This window comes from Lagopus leucura, unplaced genomic scaffold, assembly GCF_019238085.1.
Source record: "Lagopus leucura isolate 7727_CA_CO unplaced genomic scaffold, USGS_WTPT01 Super-Scaffold_100002, whole genome shotgun sequence".
NCBI lineage: Eukaryota > Metazoa > Chordata > Aves > Galliformes > Phasianidae > Lagopus > Lagopus leucura.
In genome coordinates, this window is record NW_024962263.1 from 43031688 (window position 1) to 43052265 (window position 20578).

Sequence of the window (20578 nt, forward strand, 5' to 3'; positions counted from 1 at the left end):
TTTTCTATTGATTTTCTTATTGTCTCTCTTGTTATTACCTTTTTGATTTTTGTCTTGAACGTGTTTTTTTTTTTTTTGTTTTAGTTTAGTTTTGGGGTTTTTTTTGCATGTGCCGATTCTGATGTGTGTTTATGTTTAGGTATACACATCCATCATCTAGTTATGTTTAAGATGTAATCTTAAGTTCTTAAATAGGTCCACTGTGTTTGTGAGTATAGGGTTTGCATGTACTGGGGGCTGGAATCTCATAGCTATTACATACAGTCTTTGTTAGGCTTTTTGTGGCCTAGGTCTTCTCTGCATGAGGACAAAATTCATGAAAATTAAAGACTATCAAAAAAATTTTCCTTTTCCTGATGAGAAACTAAGGAATGAAAGAAGCTGATACTAAAAGCAGTTTCATGAAAACAGTTTATATTTGAAGAATAGAAGACGACAATCTGGCATAGAATTTTTTCTTAAATCATGTATTGACATTTCTGTTACTGTTCTCAGTGGCAGTATTCTTCTCCATATGGTCTTCTCATCAGCATCTCATCGTTATTGTATAAATGTCTCTCATTATGTAAAACATTATTTTTAAAATATGGAATCATTATTATATTATGTAACTTCCAAAGTTGGATCTTTACAGTGATTTATTGTGCTTTTCATAATTTGTAATTAAAGAAGAACTTTCCACAAAGAGAATTAATTAGATCAAAGAAGCATTTAAGTGTAAACCATTAGTCTTTGTATTACAGGAAATAGTTAGTGGCTATGTATAGTTCATTTAATTATACTGGGTTCAATTTTGTTTAGTCACTGCATCTTGATTTGTTTTGAAGTTAATTTGCAATTTCTTCTGTAATGTGATTTCAGTTTACTTAATATCAGATATATATAAATATGTGCTACTGCAAATAAATAAAGATTTATTAATGACTTCATGGTAAATTAAACCACAGCCTCTGCTGTAAATTGGCTGTGAATTCAGTTGCTCAATATATGGGTACGCAGAAGATCTACAGTCTTAGAAAGGGAGGCAAGAAGTCAAATGACTCGTTAAATGTATGGATGTATGTTGTAGATTGCAACTCTCATTTAATGGAGGGAACCAGATGACAGAGAATCATAGAATTATAGCATGGCATGGGAGATGTGCTCCAAACCCTCTGCTAATCTTCATGGTCCTTGTTTGGACTCTCTCCAACAGCTCCACAGTCTTTTTCATTCTGGTGGCCCCAGATGTGGATGCAGTACTGCAGACTGGGCATTACAAGAACAGAGTAGAGGGAAATATTCCCTCGCACTGCTAGTCACTGCTCTTTTGATGTAGCCCAGGATACAGCTGGCCTTCTGGGCTGCAAGTGCATTGATGGCTTGCATCAAACTTTTCATTCATCAGGGCATAACCTGGGCTTGATCTGGTGAGATAATTGTTGGTAAAGGTGAATGTGCTTTTGGTTCCCATATGAAGAACCAGTTTTCAGTCCATGACTAGCAAGGTAATGGCAATGGTACTGTCTCAAATGGCAATATATCGATAGCTCTAGATAATAGTAACTGGGTGTGCTGTAAGGTTTTCGGATGCAAGCTCTGCACAAGTGGTTTGCAGCATTAGTAGCATCTGTATTATGTTTGGACTGGACTGATCTTTTGGAATCTTGACCTGTGGGATTGTAAACCAAAACTTAGATATCCAAGAACACATCTGGGTTGCATAGTATTACCACATTTGTATAATGTGGTGTTTTTAGTTTCTTTTCATTAGTTTGTTTTCTGTTGACTGGAATGAGGAATTTGATACAGGGCTTGTTCTGGCAACAGAATAAGTTCAAGGGACTTCAGTGATGTTTTTCTTCCTGTCCTGGAATTCACATTAGAAGTTGTGATTTTGGTATATAACTAGATACAGTAAATAACGAATAGAATACAACTAACAAACACTTCTCTGATTTAATTTATTTGATAAGTGTGCAGATACCACTAGCTATTCAGTCAAATGCAAATTTCATAAAAACAAAAGTAGGGTTATGTCTGTATTACTGGATTTCTTAAGATTAATGTTATTTCTTCAAGTAAGTACCTGCCTCTTCCTAGGAAGATTGTTATGCCATTTATAAAGCAGTGAAATGCTTGAAAAGTTTTTTACAGATAAACAATCATTTTCTGAGGAAGGCAAAATAACCTAATGCTTTGCGCTAAAAGAGAGAAATGTTTTGCTGTCTTGCAGCTTATGTATTTTCAGCCTGCGCTAGGTGGAATGAGACACATCTTAAAAATTTGATGAATTCAAATGGTATCCTGGGGTCCATGAGGAGAGGAGTGGCCAGCAGAAACAGGGAGGTGATTGTCCCTCTCTACTCTGCTCTTGTGAGTCCCCATTTGGAGTACTGTATCCAGGTCTGGGGCCCCCAATACAAGAAAGACAGGGAGCTGTTGGAGAGGGTCCAGAAGAGGGCCACAAAGATAATCAGAGGGTTGGAGCACCTCACCTACAAACACAGGCTGAGGGAATTGGGCTTGTTCAGCCTGGAAGAAAGAAGGCTGCAGGGTGACCTCATTGCAGCCTTTCAGTACTTAAAGGGAGCCTACAAACAGGAGGGGAATCAACTCCTGAAAGGTTAGATAACAGCAGGACAAGGGGAAATGGTTTTAAGTTGAAGGAGGAAAGATTCAGTTTGGATGTCAGGGGAAGTTCTTTACTATGAGAGTGATGAAGTGCTGCAACAGGCTGCCTGGAGAGGTTGTGGATGCCTCGTCCCTGGAGGTGTCCAAGGCCAGGTTGGATGGGGCCCTGAGCAGCCTGGTCTAGTATTAAATTGTGTTGTGGCATGGGGGTTGGAGATTCATGATCCTTGAGGTCCCTTCCAGTCCAGGCCATTCTGTAATTCTGTGAATTCATAAGAAATTGCTTTAAAAATGTGTTTGCTTTACTTCTGTTTACATCTGTAAGATAACAATGTGAAATTAATAGTATTTGGTTCTGAGTATTTGTTGCTAAACATACTAGTGTGTGTAGGGAAATGTTTGGAAATGGGTAACCTTGGGTTAATTAAATCCATCTGGTGGCTGACTAATGACAGGAATACTGTGTCCAGGGAATCATTTAATGCTACAAGATTTGATAATGCACCAGAAGTTTTCTAACAAAGCAGTCTTAGAGTAAACTAGGACTCGCATGTAACTGGAGTGAAAACCAGTCCTGCAGAGCAGCTCATAGAATTGCAAAGGTATCCATCTAATCCAACTCTGGATGTACACATCTAAGATGGTCACTTTAAACTCGCTCCATACTCAGAGGAGAAAAACAGACATTTTCAAAAAAGAAAATCAAAAAAGAATTGAAATTTCTGTTTCAGGCAGAAATGTCCCAGAAGAACTGAGGAACAACATTTTTTGTTCCTTGAGATGTAAAATTGTGGCTGGGACGTGATGTGAAACTTTTTTTGAGTTTGTGCTTCAAGGAGTTGACTTTTATGGGACTAATTTAAATGAATGTTTCCTAGCTCGCTAAAATCCAGGAACAAATATCTTCATTAGGAAAGAAGCTATATAGGGTGAAAACAGCTTCCAGAGGCACTGTGGTAAAAAGTGAAGAAAGGCAGAAATGTAATTTGTGTCAGCTAGCAAGATATCTGATCCTATGTAGATCAATGCCTGAAGATACTGCTGTTGACGGTGTTTTAAAGCAGCAGCTGTGACTGTTCTTTTTCTGTTTCAGTGCTCTAACTACATGTAATATACAGAAGAAAAAGAAGACTTTGTACTAACACCTTCATGCATTTATACTTTACCTTCGTCATCTGTATTGTTGACTGATTTTGTATTGATTTTGTAGCTGTAAGTTAGTTTTTTTGTTACTTGCCAGTTCAAAATTTCTGGGAAAAAACAACAACAAATGCAGTTTGTTGTAACTGAGTTAATTATTTGATTAATTTGCATTTAATGTTTTCTTGCACTTACACAGAACATGGTCTAGAGGTGGGGGAAGGAACTTCTGAAGTTTGAGGAGACCTGAATGCTTTTAAAGCAAGCCAACCACAATAACATCAGATAAAGAATAGTTTGTTACATGTTGATCTGACAGATGGGCAAAACAAAACCGAGAGATTAACATTATTCTGCAGTTTAATTTTTAAAGCATGCAAAAACAGTGGCTTAATAGAATTGAATATAGAGAATGAGTTTGTTTGCTCTACATGTGAGGAACTTGCCTAAGCTTCCTTTGTAGCGAGTAGAACAAAATAGCACTAGTAAGTGATTTATCTCAGCTTAAAGCAGACATCTAAAATAGGTCAGATGAATCACGCTCTGAAATGTCTGTTTTTCTCCTCTGAGTATGGAGCGAGTTTAAAGTGACCATCTTAGATGTGTACATCCAGAGTTGGATTAGATGGATACCTTCCAGGCTGTCACATTTTACAAGGCAGTGGATAATTGCTGCTTTTTGTAGAGGCTGAAGGCAACTGTTTAAGTAATACATTTCTAAAGGGTGTTTTTCTTACAGCTGTGGCAGCTTAAGTGTAGAAATTTGATGTATTCTTAATGAAGTACGTCATGTGTTAGGACTTTGAAAATGTGCCCTGAAACATAAATCTACCGTATGCATTGCATATTTCACCCTTGTGAGTGTTGGTGTGCAGCAGGTATGACCATGCACCCACATCCACATGGGCACTGCAAAAACCGATTGCGAGCTGAATGCTGTGAATTAGCTGTACGGAGAATTGTGTTCCCTGGAGACCTTAGCTTTGAGAGGACACAATACATAAATGAGTTTGAAAATACAAATTGAACTCATTTACAGTGTTTTCTGTCAAGCAATGCAGATTATTAAACATTCTGACAACATCAAAAAGGAATCCTTTTCTTTTCCTGTAATCTTCAGCAAGTCTGTTTCTCCTAGTAAACATTGTAGTGTAAGTTGACAACCGATAGTGACTTCAGAGCGGATGAATTAGCAGATGTATATTGTGTGAAACTGCACATAGTTACACAGTAGTTATGGTTACCAGGTTAAAGAAATTGCAGTCAGTTTTGAGTTGCCTAAAAGTGAAGTGCTGGAATGCTTTCATAGTTATCATGGACTTGTACGTGTAACAAAACTCCAAATATGCTCTATTTCCTGAACTGACATTCTGCTTATTCAAATTCTTGTTTTCGTGTGGGAATGCAGTATTTTGCTTTTATATCGTTTTAAGAATTGAGTGCCAAGCACATGTCTGTAATGAGGCCAGTTGGTTTCAAAGTTCAAGATTTTGAATGAATGTTGCTAATATTTTGATTTGCTTCTGGACAATGCTAAGTTCAGGCACAATTATTAAGAATCATGTAATCATATTAAGAATCACATACTCACTTTTATTTAAATCTAACTTTTAGAATGACTTAGTGGAAGTATTTTTTTTTATTTTTTTTTAATGGATGCTTCATCACTGAAAAGGTGCAGGTGAATTCAAGCAGGTCGGATGGAATTGGTCACAAAAACATGATACGTTTGCATTGCTCTTGGGCCCATTGCAATGTTTCCATCATCTGCATTGCTGAGAAACATAAGAATGACTTGAGTCTGTTTCAAAAAGCAGTGCAGGTGTTGAAAGGTGTTGAGGAGTTCAAGCCCAGTTGACTCAAATGTAAAGAATGAAAGACTGAATGTTTCTAAAAGTTTCCACAAGCTTAGAAACTCAAGCTACTGTGAGTTGTGTTGGAATTCAGGCACTAACACCACCTTTTTTCAGCGTGGTTTACTCTCTTTTAATGAACTAGGTAGAGTGGCACTTCTGCATTTAACTTTAACATAATTCCTGTAATATTGTCTGTATATTATAAGGAATAGAATAAGAATGAATAGGGTAAGATTTTACAGAACCATGCTCTTTTTTAGCTTACAGATGAATTGGCTGCATGATCTCGCTCAGTCGATCTGCTCACCTTGTTTTCTAGAATAACCAACCATGACGACAGAGTCGGGATCAGATTCTGAGTCCAAGGACAAAGAGCAGGACCAGCAAGAAGCCCCTGCACAGCCAGGGGCAGCAGCAGAGGGCCCGCCGCAGCAGGAGCAGCAACAGCTGAGTGAAGAGCACCAAAACGCACTTGAGCAGTTCTCAGCTGTGGCAGCACACAGCACGCCAGTGAGGAAAGAGCAGGTAGGAAAGCTGTGCACGATTGCTCCTGGGAAACAGTGAGCCTGTTTGGTGTGATGTTATAGATCTTCTTGGTTGGTCTTCTGTGTTTAAACATAATAACCCTCATGCAGTATGTCTGCATGTTCTGAAGTTCTGTCTTTCTGAAGTTCATGTCTTTCTGCCTTCATTGTGCTGCTTTGGGCTGATCTTACTAAGTGAGAAATGCTTTCCGTCTCACATTTGTGTTATGTAGCAAACAGTGCCAACTTTTAAGAAGCTAAAAATGTTTTCAGAGTTCATTTTTTATTTGACACCTGCTGAAAACTGATTTCATGCTTGCTTGTCTGATGTGTGGGCCATGAAGAGTCTGTGGTCTGTTGAGCTCCTTGTAGTTCTGAAATGACTGCATTATAATTGCTCTAACTTCTCACGTAATAGGTTTTAGAAGAGCTATCACATGATTTTTCCATTTGGTTCATTGTCACACTTATTAAATTTGTGGCGGCTGCTTTCTTCTCCTGTTAACAATTTCCAGTCAATAGGATTAACAGGCATTGTTATTCATCGGTAAATGACACAAAAATTAATGAGGTACCTGCAAATCACATCCCTTAGATCCGTAAGGTTATGACTTCCCCTCCCTCCCCCTTTGATGGCATTCACCTTTGAAGAATGGAATAAGCTACTCATGCTCCTCCTCCGTTCTTTACAAAAAAAAAAAATCGGGTACTTTGTGAGGTCTTGTTATTTTTCCTTGTTAGAAGGCAGTGCTGGTAGACCAAGCACAAGTAAGACATTACTTACCAACACTGTGCATGTTCCACTGAAGCTGCTTGAGGCTGGCTGTGCTCTTGGCTTTTAACTCTTTTTTCTGCAGAACTACAGCTCAAACTTAATGTTGGTGAAGGAAAAAAATGAGCATAAGCTGTCTCATATACAAGCAAAGCCTTTAATATCTCCCACATTTAGTTCTTGGGAGAACGAGTGCTCCTGGGACCAAATTAATAGAGATGTCTGATTTCCTTTATTCCAAGATGTAGACATGGCAGGACAGATTTCTGATACTTACTGCTATTGAAGATCAACCTTTTTTTTTCTTTTTTTTTCTTGGTTGCTAATCATTTGTATCAGGGCCAGAAGTTACCTGTAGTTAGTCTGAGGAAAAGAGAGAGGGCTGCTTTCTAGGAGAGAAGAGCACTACACAAGCAAATCACTAATGTAAAATTCAGTTCTTTCAGGCTTAGGCTTAAGTATTATCTTTTTTTTTTTTTTCTTCCAGACCACTTAAAAGCAGTACTGGCCAACAGAACTATTGCCAGTGGGTTCATTAAAAAGCGAGAAATTGTGGGATTAATGGATATCATTTTCTGTCTTGCTGTCATTTGTTCTTCCATGGTGGGATCAGTATGGAGTAAGCTTGTGGTTTTTATTATCGCTTGTATAAGAGAATCTTAGGAAGAAAGATTGAAATTACTGATCCATAACAGTGACTTTTTGTTTTCATACCATACACATGAGAAAAAATATTTTAATAAAAACAAAAAGGCTTCTTCACAGTGGGATTGCAGTTACTGCAGAAATTAATTATTTCATGAAACATGATAATGTAATCTTACTGTCTTCCTCCCTTTTTGTCTACTTGAAGAGCAAGAATATATCACGTGTTGAATGCTAATGTTTCTAGAAACTATCATAAATAGACGGGATTCATGCACTGTGCAAGTTTGGTAATCATAGAAACATAAAATGGCCAGGGTTGAAAAGGACCACAATGATCACCTAGTTTCAACCCCCCTGCTATGTGCAGGGTCGCTAACCACCAGACCAGGCTGCTCAGAGCCACATCCAGCCTGGCCTTGAATGCCTCCAGGGATGAGGCATCTACAACACCCTTGGCAACGTGTTCCATTGTGTCCCTTGCCCTCTGTGTGAAAAACTTCCTCCTAATATGTAACCTAACCTCCCTGTCTTGGTTTAAAACCATTCCCCCTTGTCCTATCACTATCCACTATCATAAACAGTCGTACTCCCTACACCGTCCCTTCAAGTACTGGAAGGCCACAGTGAGTCTCCCTGGAACCTTCTCTTCTCCAAACTAAACAAGACCACTTCCCTCAACCTTTCATTTTGTACCCAAGTTGTGAAACATCCAAGATCATTACTGCTAAATTCTGTAACTCCAAGGACTTGATGTGAGGGAGCATTCCATCTTCAAAAGGGGATGATCATACTGTTTCATAGTGAGATATATCAATGTAAATAAAGATGAAAAGCTTATGCTCAAAAAATACAAACACTGAAGCAATTTGTGCTTCACTATAATTTAGTCTGTAACACTGAAAATGCTGTAGAAATGTCTGTTGCAGGAGTGAACAGGATTCCGGGAAGAATATAGTTATGCTTGCAGAGTTCAGAATAATCCACTGAGTACATGGGATTTTCACTGGCCACTTTTTTTTTTTTTTTTTTTTTCCCTAAATAACACAATGTCAGTTTTCTTTAGGAAGAAGAGGCTTAATTCACTCTGAAGGTACCTCAGTGCCTGAACAAATCAGCGTAGTTCATGAGGTCTTCTCTAATAGTTCTTGGCATATTTTGTTCTCCAGACAAATGAGAGAAAATCCATTGTATGATTTTAACCTAGACAGATTCTCCTGATCTTAACGTCAGTAGGAGTCTAGCAAACAAAATAATGTCAATAATAGTTTGGTTTTTTTTTAATATATTTATAAATAAGCAAATGCTTGCTTTACTCTTTAGCTACAAAGTATCTTCATGAAGGAAAATAATCAACAATCCATAGTGGTTCAAAGAAGTTGTTTGCATGCTGAAGAGGCTTCTAAAATATAACAGGCTGCTGGGTGCCTTTGCTGTTGTGGATTTATCTTTCAAGCAGTTTTCCTATCTTCTTTAAAAAGATTAATTCCATGGATCTGTTGTTTTGTTTATTGTTGTTTTTAATTTAAGGGTTTTTTTTGTGCTAGGAAGAAGCTTACTCTCACATGAGAAATCTAATGAGCCACCTGCAATGATGGCATAGTTCTTCCAGCCCTGGGATGACTTTTGCACCTGTAGATGTGCAAATGCATCTTCTATGGTAAATTTCCTTAAGAAAACACGTAGAAGTCATCAGAATGCCTCTTCCCATTAGTGCTAGGTCCCTGAGAGGAGACATCTTGAGCCTCGTTATTCTCATGGTGCTTAAGCCCAACTGCTTGCCAGCTGGCCTCTGTGATTGTAGAGCGGTGGCTTGGCCTCAAGTCTCTTTGGAAGCTGGAGGCACTCTCCCTCATTCTCATGGCCACGGTGAGCATTTAAACCCCAGGAAACAACTAATCTTGTGATGTATGTTGTGCCTTCATCTACTGCCAGCTTTCAAGGCATGCAAGGACCTTGGTGTCTGGACATTCAAGTGCTGGGAGGAGAAAGGAGGAGAAAGTCCTCCAGGTCTGCAGATAGACAGGGGAATAGCCAGCTGATGGATTTTTAAAGCGGCCTCTTTGCTCTGCTCCGTATCATCCTTGTCCTGCTTTCTTTTTATCTCCATACTCAGGAATGCCCAGCAGACCTTTGCTCTGCCCTCCCTTGTGTAGGGAAAGGAGGAGCATGGTGCCGCAGTTGCATCTTTGCCTTGGTGGGAGTTAGTGCTCTCACTGATTCTAAACGCTCCTTTTCCCTATTCACCTAAATAAAAAGGGAAAGCTTACAGCTTGTTTGGATGAAATCTCTTGGGGAAAGTTCTCTGTGGTTTAGTGACATGCTGTTGTTGCTGGTTATATCATGCAAGGTTGTTTTGGTCTCAAAGCAGATTAAAGCCTTTCAGTGGATTTGCTCTTCTCTCGTGAAGGCTTATTACATGCAGTGAATGGAAACAGATGAAGGATTAATTTATATTATTTCCAGTGCTGCTTGTTTCTTCTTACACAGAAATCATTCAGAGCCAGGCCTGTTATTTTTTTCTACTGTAGTGAGATAACTGAAACATTTTTTAAATGTATGTTTTTAAAACTCTAGCTTAGGTATTAGTGCACTCCTGTTGTGATTTTGCTTGGAGGCTATCAGGGGCATAACTGATTTGAAAGGTAATGACTGCTGCATAGTGCTGTTGCTAGGAAGGGTGAAATGCAGTAGAGCTGTTCTGGCTTTCATCTGTTGCAGTGAAAAGGACCACGAGCTGTGCTGCATCGCAGTGACTCTTCAAATGGTCTGACCCACAGATAAGCCCAAGCAAGAGGAACAGTAATTTTTTCTTCTCTACCCTTTCCCCTGCAGAATGTTTGTCTTTCAAATGATCTACTTCTTGCCAGCTTAAAGGACTTATTGAGCATCTGCAGAGAGCACAGCTCAGCCTCTCATCTTGTAGTTATCATCCATTAGCCAGCCAGCTGCACATAAAAGATGTTTGGCCTCTTATTTCCATCCTGTTTGCTTAACCCTTCGCTCAGGTGTTTGGGGAGCCCTACTCTCTCCAAGGCACATCAGAACCCTTCTGCAAGTTCTCGCTATCATTGACTGGTCAGGCCTCTCATTCAGGGCAGCTTTTCTCATAGACAAAATTAGTGCAAATCTGATGGTCTTTTCCTATTCCATATGACGCCATGAAAATGCTATGTGATTTAGTAGATACAGCACTTTAAGGTTATAATCTCTGGGAATATTGACTCGCTACAATGTTTACTCTTTGTTTAGCATTTTCAGTAGACAAAAAAAAAAAAAAAAAAAAAAAAAAGAAAAAAAAAAGGTCCAAGAAGTTTCAGAGGGATTTTCTAAGTATAAAAGAAGTAGAAACCTAAATTATTTTCATGCATGTCCCTCCTCCGTGATTATTCTGTACCTTTTGGAGTGGGGAGGAAGGGTTGGAAGTAATACAGGGAGTCTTTTCAATGGCAAAATGTCTACTGTGCATCATGGACCCTCTCATCCAGTCACCATTCTAAAGCTACATCTGCCAGAAGTGGAGTGTGTAATGCATTGCACTGAACGATTGGTTTGTCTCAGTTATCTTTCTTTCTTTTTCTAGCCCACAGACAAAGAACAGGAGTTTGCAGCTGCAAGTGCAAAACAGCTTGAATATCAACAGTTAGAGGACGACAAGCTCTCTCAAAAATCATCATCAAGCAAACTTTCCAAGTCTCCTCTAAAGATTGTCAAGAAACCTAAAAACATGCAGTGCAAAGTGACACTTCTGGATGGATCTGAATATGCATGTGAAGTAGAGGTAAATTGCTTTTTTCTGTTTTTTTCATTCTATCTAGAGGAAAATATTTGAAATTAGACTTGCAGGTTAATATTAAAAAAAAAAAAAAAAAAAAAGAGTTTAAAACTGAGTTCCCATTTTAAGCAAAAATATGGACGGCCAGATATTTCATCGATGCCACGCACATAGATGTTTCCATTATTTTTCCTGGAGATAGAATACATTGCAGAGATTTTATCTTCAGTGGGGAATAGCGAACAGTTCTTGGAGCAGCCAGGGACTATGGATTAATATTGTGTTAGCATGTGCCACTACAAAATGCAGAAAATGAATTATTGAGGATGCAACTGCGGGTACCTCTACAACACAGCTTACTCTTTGGCACATGGCTAGATTCCTACGAAAAGCTACTTTACATGTCTGTAAGGTTCAGCTACAGTGAAAGGAGTCCTTGCCCAGCCAAGAGATAGGATGTGGCGTTCACTTGCTTTATCCACTGGAGAGAAAAAGTACATACAAAGGGTTTTAGTAAGCTGGGGAGGCTGAGCATCTGTTTCTGAACACATTTCAGAAAATCATTTAGGAAAATGAAGGTGCAGTTCTCATCTTGGGTAATACTAAAGTTCTGTTGCTTTTTCAACAAAAATCTGGTGCTGCACTATGAGAAACAATGTCACATTTCAGAAAAATGATATCATATTTTTGAAGTACTCCGTAAGTGAGCTTGCTATATTCTCTAACACTGGAAAAAGTATATGTTGGTATATTCAAAGATCTAGCAAACTACAGAAATCAGTAAATTCCCCAAAGTGAATTCCTTAAAAGAAGGGAAAGCAGGAACATGCCAACTGAACATTTATTGTTTCCATTCCTTGTGTTTTACGCGCATAAGTGCATCTTTCAGTGTGGACGGTGTTAGAGATTTGACAGTTGGTAGAGAGGAGTTAGAAGGTTCATCCCTTGTTGTCAGCTTCCATTTTGCAGTTCTACATGTCCTGCTTCTGCCTACTGAAGTCTATAAAGCAGTGTAATTTAGAAGGACTGGAAATTTAGAAATGTCCTTTTGAGCTAGAATACCAGCTCTGTCAGTGAATTTTGTTTTGGAAGTGAGCCAGATATTTATCTCTCCAGAAGCATATTCCCTAGTCAGGGAGTTGGGGATCATTATAGAATCCATCAGTTACTCTATAGAGTGGTTGCAAATGACAAATGCTTTTATATATATTAAATATTCATATCACTTAAAGGAGATTATTGCTCTCAAGTAGAACACAACCTACAGCTTATCAATTATGTGTTCATCCAGTTAATGACCTGACAGCTGAAATAGCACATACTCAGAGATTTAGATGCTTCTGACATGGGTTTGGTTAATTCATTATCCCTTTGCAGTCCGTTGTTTTACAGCTCCCTCTTTCCTATTCCGTATTCAATGCTGAGAGTCTTCAACAGCTTCCAATGTTTCTTTCAGTCTCTCTCATGCCCAGAACATTGCATATGTGACACCAGGGTATTTTATGTTGTATGAGATATATCTGCAAAGCACGGGATAGTGGAGGTAACTTCAAAGAGGAGGTTAACAGCAGTTCATCTAATGTGTTATTCTTTCAGTGAAAGGATCTGAAGTAAATGCCAGATAAAAGATCTCTCCTGTGGCCCTACAATATTACTGCCAGTGTGTTGTATCTATCCTGACCCAGAAAGTCTTTCATGCAGTAAGTCATTACAAGCCAAAACCAGGTTAAATAGCTAACCCAACCTGTTAATTTATCCTTTTCCAAAAACATGAAACAGAAGCATTACCATCTGTACTGCCACCACACTTCTCAGCTGGGAGCCTATGGATAGGATCAGCCAGCTTATTTAAGAGCGGTGGTTCCCTTCCAAGGTGCAATGGATACCTAATGGCATTTTATGTGTCTGGGAACAGCTGTGTGCTTTTGGAACAGAAGTGTTTGTTGTACACTGAAGTTCTTACTAACAGTGTCAAAGTAGAGCAGCAGCCTAATATGGTTCCCTCATGCCCTAAAGCAGCTGGAGATTTCTAATGGGTACTCAGAGGAGCTGGCATAGTCTGCATGGGTGGTGCTGGCTGTTTTCCACTGAGATGTCCACCCCTCCTGTAAGCTGTTCTCCTTGCACTGTTCATGGCGCTCTCCCACCTGGCACCAGGACCAGAAATATTTTGTCAAAAGTGGCCAGGTCCATAGCTGGTGCAAAAGCTGCTCAGGCAAAGAGAATGCTAAGGACTTCTTTGTTAAGCAAGCGAGGTCTACATACTGCATTTATCTTTACTTCTTCAAACCAAAAATGTAAGATCATAGAATCATTGAATAATTAAGGTTGGAAAAGACCTATGAGATCATCTAGTCCAACTGTCAACCAACCACCAACATTGACTGAACCATGTCCCTAAGAACTGCCCTTTCCTGAAACATCTCCAGGAAAGAAGATTTAAGACTGCAAACTGAATTCAGATAACCTTAACAAAGGCATTAGTTGAGGTTTTTCTGAAGGTATGTGAAAACAAGCAGAAATAACTTCTCTGAATTTCTCCCACTTTAAGTAGGGGTTTTCAAGTGCTCTACTACATTTACACTATTTCTAGGATTTATTTTTCTCATCTTCCTTCTCTGCCTCATCTCATTTTTCTGTTGTCTAGATTGCTGCATTTTAATTAAAAGACTGAATTGGAACAAGCTGTCATCCTCTCCCTTAGATGTTGCCTAACTTGAAGTGTCTTTTTAAAACAGGTTGGAATTTGCCTTCATGATTTCTACTCTAAACATATAGATGTTATTAATCACTGTGTAAGATCAGAAAGCAATAACAACCTTAACCAAATGAAAGGCAAAATGGTTAGATTTCATTTTCAAGGGCACCACTGTCTGAACTCATTGGTAATTTATACTCTTCCTTCATTCTTCTTCCACTTGGATTTTATGATCACACAGGAAACTAGTAAATGAAAAAAATGTTTCCATAGCAACCTTGCTGTAACAGTGCTGTAGCACTGTGCCAAACAGGTTGAGTTCCTGTATAATTTGGATGCAGTGGAGAATGCTGAAATCTGATGTCTCAAGGAGCGTTACTATACTCACTGTTCTTGGTCAATGGAAGTCAGCTGAGGTAGGAGGGATTGTTACAAATACACCTGTTGTGTTTTTTTTCTATCCAGTTTTTGCAGTCCACTACCCAATTTCTGCCCACAGCAGTAGCCATTTCTACACGTCTCTGAAAAACAACTGAGAATACCCTACGTTTTTAGCAATAGGTTTCCCCACATCTTCAGGGGACTTCAGGGTACCATACTTCAATGGGAAAGGTGAGGTATTCTATTTCCATACATTGGAAACCAGGGTTTATAACCTGAACAGAGGCAAACTGGGATGATCTGGTCACTCTCTGCCTTGCACAAGTGTATGGTAAAACTCTCTGTTGAAGGCAAAATGTGCATGAAGCGAATGGCTTCTCATGTAGCACAGAGTGTTGTGTTTCACATGAATTTTTCTTTTTCCTGAAAAACATGAGTGTATGTGGATGCTTCCTTAAAAATTTAATCATTAAGGATGGTTGTTGGACAAGTTGGAAGAACAGGGAATAAGCTCTGCTATCATTGGCAGAACTTAAAAAGTAAAAAAAAAAAAAAATTCCAGTCCTTGTTAGATTCTGTACTTCAACACTGCATGTGTTTCTTCTGGTATTCCACATCTCACTTGTAAGTCTCAAGGATAACTCCTTCTTTGTCTCTGTGTTGTGGTGGCAGAAGGAGCAGCCCCGCTGTTCCTTTGCCCCAGGAGGTGTCTCAGCATGGACATATGCTCTGCTTTGCCGTGGACAGTTTAATAATGTTGCCTTTTTACCCATTTTGAGGTAGACGTGAAGGTCAGGAAGGAAATTGCTGTAATAAGATGCACTCTGCTTGCTGAAGGATACAGTTTCAGTTACCCCGTGTGGTTTAATTGTTTAATGAATTCCACACAGTCTCTTGCAAACGGCCTTACATGTGAAACTTATTACTGCTTGCAAAAGGGAATTTTTTTAATAAGACTTTTCCTTTTGACCTAGTCGCTGCTTATATTTCAGTTAATTTAATATGAAGAGATTTAGGTTAGGTTCGTGTTAGGTTTTTTTTCCTTACCTGGGACGTGTTTCACTAAATGTGACTAGGCTGGGATGCATTGTTGGCATTATACAGGATGTTTTCTGGCCCCAGACCCACTAATTAGAACTGACTTAGATTAGCCAGGGGATTCAGCTAAGATCTATGTTACCTGACACGTGTCAGTAGGAGTCTGAGTATTGCCTGAATATGTTCCAACTGAATAGAACTAATATACAACTCCTCTGGCTTACGTTCTCAAAATGCTGTGTACTGCTTTTTATAAGTTAAAGTACTTGTCAATTCAGGAAGCACAGGGTTTTGGAAATCGATACCCATATTGTCCAGCTCGTAATAATGAACTATGAGTCTGAGCCAAACATAAAAGTGTTTATGCTTGCTTTTAGTGCACTTTAAATTTTTTTAAGTTTTTTCACTGAGGCTAAAGAAATCTTTTTAAATTATTTTTATTTTTTAAGACATTTAATGCTGAATCCAGCATTTTTGAAGTGCCACAAGTTGGAGGATGTTCATGTGGCTCTTCTGAGGCTGGAGCATTTCCTCTTTGCCCAGAGGAGCTCAGCTTCAGTGCCCCAACTGGGAACATCTGGGTTGCACGATACTGAGAGACAAGGTCTGTAAAACCTGGTAGGAAAGCACATATAGATGGTTAGACAGCTGGATCTCTTGTATTTCCTCCATTTAATATGCAGGTATGTTATAGAGACAGAAGGAAAACCAAATATTAAAAGAAAGTCACCCTTTCAGATGTTGTACCAAGTAAACAGCAAGTTGGGCTTTAAATTTAACCTTTCAACTGAGCAGGGGACATGGTTACAGTGAGAACAAACACCAAAACTTCTAAGAAAAAAATATATAGTACATTTGCTCTCCGCATCCATTTCCTGCATCTAGTTCTCTCATCTCTTGACTTTCATTAATAGATTCTGAAAATGATTTGAGGAGTTAAATGACGTCTTTAGGAGACAAACATGTCCTTTTGATCATTTGGAGGCACTAGCCATTTTTCATAATGGTGTAAACTATCAAAAGGGATTGACCTACACTGACATATAATTGCCCTGAAATTGCATTTTTTAGAGAATAGATGATTAACTGAAAATCTACGGATGACATGTTGCCTCCAGTTCCCTCCCCTTGATGAACCAGTTGGAAAGGAGCCAGTCAGAGGCTTGTTTTCCATCTGGCAGACTTATATTTATGTAGTCAGTTGGGTTTGGTCATGTACACTCAAACCCAGATACTGCAGGCCAGCTGCTGGTTAACTTGGGGTGATCTTTTACCCCAGAGTAGAGATCTCTGTGCACCAGGGCCTGTTATCCTCAGCATTATTCCTGCTCTTTTTTCTCCTCAGCAGGCAGGGAGAGGAGTTCTTGTCCTCCTCACTGTGCTTGCTGATGGCCTCACTGGGATGAGGCTGCATCAAGGCCTCTGTGTTTTCTCTCCAGATGCATTGCCCTTGGGTGAAGCTCACCCTCTCAACCCTGCAGCTTCTTACAGGGATGCAGCCAGCACCTGGACACTGCAAGTGTTTTTAAGCACTACTGGAATATGAGTCAAACATCACAAGTGGAAGGCTCCTCCTGCCCCTTTTCCCTTCTTCAAAATGACTGTCAGATGTTAACACCTCCTGCTATTTCTGCACTCTGTGTCTATTCTCCATTTACCCCATCTATTCCCATTCTCCCAGTGAAGTGATCATTTTCTTGTCCCTGCCCCCATCTCACTTCTGCCAAGCCTCACTGCTCTTTGTGGTGTTTACTGCCCCTTTCTGTCTCTCTTAGGTGCCTCGTACTGCTGCAGTTCCCTACCATGCTGTCTAAATAAATCTCCAATTCTGTTGCTAGTTGATCCGATTTTATACCTACTGTACCCATGTTAATGCTTCATTGCTATTTCCAGAACAAAACTAAGTCAGTGCTCACTTTATCATCTCCTAAATATTAGGTGCCTTGTAAAATCCTAGCACCTCGTACAGGTGATTTTTTTTCCAGGTGAGCCCCACGCAGCATTCTCTGGGCTGATTTATGGTTTGTTATCCCTGTCTGCTGACAGAATAAAATACCAGAGATGGGACTAGATAGCCTGCAAATCAAAGCTGTGATAGAAAGGAAGGTTTGTCTCTTGTGTCTTTTGGTCAGTTTTGGTCTGGCAGAAATGGGCTTGATCCAAAGTGGATAAAGCTTGAGTGTAGCTTGCAACCACTGAGAATAGGGTAAGCTGTAACTAGATTATCTTTGAGGTCCCTTCCAACCCAACCTCTTTTATGATTCTAAGTTATCTCTCTTGACAGCTGAAGCACTGATGATGTGATGCTCTCTAAGGCACCCCAGATTTAAAAGCCTAATCCTCATGCCACTTCTTCTGTCCCTGTCCCACGAGTGTCTTTCTGTGCTATGGTTTCTGTGTGATTTTTTCTTTTTTCCCCTCTAGCCTGGTAATGTAGGTCAGGGAGAGCTCTGTGGCTTTTAAATTCATATGGCAAGATTACTCCGTAAATCGGACTATGTTGACAGCAGAGCTTTTTTCAGTTGAAAATAAACCAAATGTTTATGGTTGACTTTTGCTGATAGTTGCCAGTAACTGCATACAGTGAGGATAGCGGAGGGTTCTTCTTCATGATACGCTTGTGCACATTTCGAAGTCACTCAGGAGGGGCACATTTGCTGAGTCCCTCTAAGACCAGGTAGAACAAGGGAACAAGGGAAATATTTATATTGATGCCTCTCACTGGGAAGCCTCATATACTGTGTGAATCCAGGCAGACCTTCCTGAGTTACTGCAGACCTTCTTGCAGGAGGACATGGTGCAGTTGGGAGACAAATGGATCAGCTGGACTTCTGGTTAAACACCAGATCCAAAATATCCCTGTCCTCCAGTATAATGAGCAGCGGTGGTACTTTCACTCTTGAAAAGCCTACAAAATCATGGAATATGGTTTATTATTGTATGAAAAGATTTAGCAAACATCTGATACAATTCAATTCTTATCACACTTATTTCTGTTTGAGAAAAAATATCCACTGTTTTTTCCTGGAGGGTAGTGCTGGTAAGCTGTTACTAGATCTCAATTTTTGCCTTGTGAATTCTGTTGATGCATTTGGAGTGCCTAAGCATTTGACAGTCATCTCATTTGACACGTATTTCTGTGGCTGTTTTGTATGTACAACTGTGGCTGTTACCCTTCGACATACAAAGAAGTGCTCTCAAGCCTTTATTATTTCTTAGGTGTTGCCTTTTTCTCCTTTGCATTGCCATTTATAAAATGCAGGCTTTATTCATAAACGTGTATTCTGTGTAGCGTATCTGTCAGTGCACTTAGAGCTCATGTGGTAGCAGTGTTAGAGTGATCTCTGCTGATGCAGAAGGCAAAGACCCTAATTTGGTTTGATTCCAGCGTCAGGACTAGGTCACCAATCTTCTTACTGGGATTTAGCAATTGCCTGCTTTTTTTTTTTTTTTTTTTTTTTTTTTTTTTTTTTTTTTTTTTTTTTCTTTTTTGGATTAGTGCTGGCTTTTTAGGATTGCAAGCTCAAACTGTATTAAAGAAGATTGCCCTGATAAAAACTATGCCATGTTATACAATGTCACCAATGCTAGGTGCAAGTATGTAGCTATAGCATAGACATATTTACCTAAATACTTCTATTAAGTACTTAGTGGTAGGCATTAAAAGTGACTGGTTTCAGGAATAGTAATGTACTGTACACAAAAAATATGAAGAAGCAGGTAAATTATAGTATCACTGTGAAGGGGAGGAAAAAAAATCATTTTTCCCTACGTGTTGAAATATGTTCTAGGTGAATGTAAGTTTCTCTTGTGTGGTATTCATTCTCAAGCAGAGGTGGAATAGTACTTCAGATTTTTATTTCAAACTTCTTGAATATGTTAGTTGTCTACAGGGATGTACAGGCAGGTCCATGCATAAAAATGTTAATAAAGAACTAGAGCATTTGGAGAGTTTGAATTGGCATGCAGCTTTCAGGAAGAGCACTCTGTATGGAAAAGAAAGCCTCTTATTAACTAAAGCTTTCTGAAATTGTCAAGTTCTAATTCTTTCCACATTTGACTAAATTGTTTTGGGTTTTTTTTTCCCATGTATTGTGTTTGGATGTGTGACCTGGGATGTTTCCAAATACAGCTTACCCATGAAATTTAGTTAGTAGCTGTAGTTAAGTACATGGAAGATTAAACAGCATTTCCTTGTGGGAGTCAAGAAGTGAACGTTTTTTGCTTAAAACTTACTATTTTCTTTGCCACCCAAAAGGGTATTGGGAAATTCCTGTTCAGTATCTCCTTGCTATGAAGCATAAACTGAGTGTTACACCAATAAGTACATCCAAGAGACAAACATCCTCATGCATGTTCAATTTCAATATTCTGTGTATACCAAAGCAGATTTTTCTCCAAGAAATATAAAAATAGTTGAAGTAAGGATTCATTTCTTAGATTCTTTTTTTTTCTTACAGTTTATTTCAATTTGTCTATATTGATCTGCCCATACAGGAGATGTAGCAGGACGTTTGTTATTTGCTCTGCCCATCTGCTTGCTTTGTCAGTTTATTGTACAACTTTCTACAAGCAACTTCTGTGAAGGTTTTGCTCTGTAACAGAAATGACTTTCTTTACTATATATTATGTTATGTATAGAACATCTTTCTCAACGTTTTTTACTTTCAGAGGAAACAAAATGTTGATTTTCTGGAATTTTCAGCAGAGACAGCAAGGGACTAAGAGGGCTAAACTCCAGTGGTTATGTTTTGTTTCTAAACAACCTCATCTTGCTACTTATATACTGTTGTCTGTGGGATGCACTTCATTAAACTGGGGGAAAACTTGGTGATTTTCTGCCAATTAACACTACAGGAGAGATTCTCCATCCTGTTTTTCTTCCTGAATGTTACCCACTTATGTTCCTGCTGAGGGTTACAGTTGGGAAATCATAGATCCCCAGAGAAATTTGAAGTTTTTTTCCTCCTCTGTCACCTTTCTCCTTCATTGCCTTTTCCAAGTGGAGAGAAACCAGAGGAGATTAAGAAATACAAGAACAAATGCAAAATTACAAATGAGTGGAAGGGCAATGAAGTCAAACTTCTTAGGAATGGCTTTATGCATTTATCTTCCTTGGGAAAAATTAACCCTCTG

General features: G+C 39.1%; 1 protein-coding gene across 8 annotated transcripts in view; it reads left to right on the forward strand.

Moving 5' to 3' along the window:
* EPB41L3 (erythrocyte membrane protein band 4.1 like 3) overlaps window positions 1-20578 on the forward strand; it is a 135839-nt gene that overhangs the window by 68150 nt on the left and 47111 nt on the right. For 7 of the 8 annotated variants that reach the window (XM_042868707.1, XM_042868703.1, XM_042868704.1 and 4 more), the window contains 2 exons: window positions 5929-6134; window positions 11134-11331. In XM_042868707.1, coding sequence (XP_042724641.1) covers window positions 5940-6134; window positions 11134-11331 — 393 coding nt within the window. In that variant the 5' untranslated portion in view covers window positions 5929-5939. The remainder of the gene's footprint in view (window positions 1-5928; window positions 6135-11133; window positions 11332-20578) is intronic. The other variant, XM_042868706.1, reaches the window with a different exon arrangement.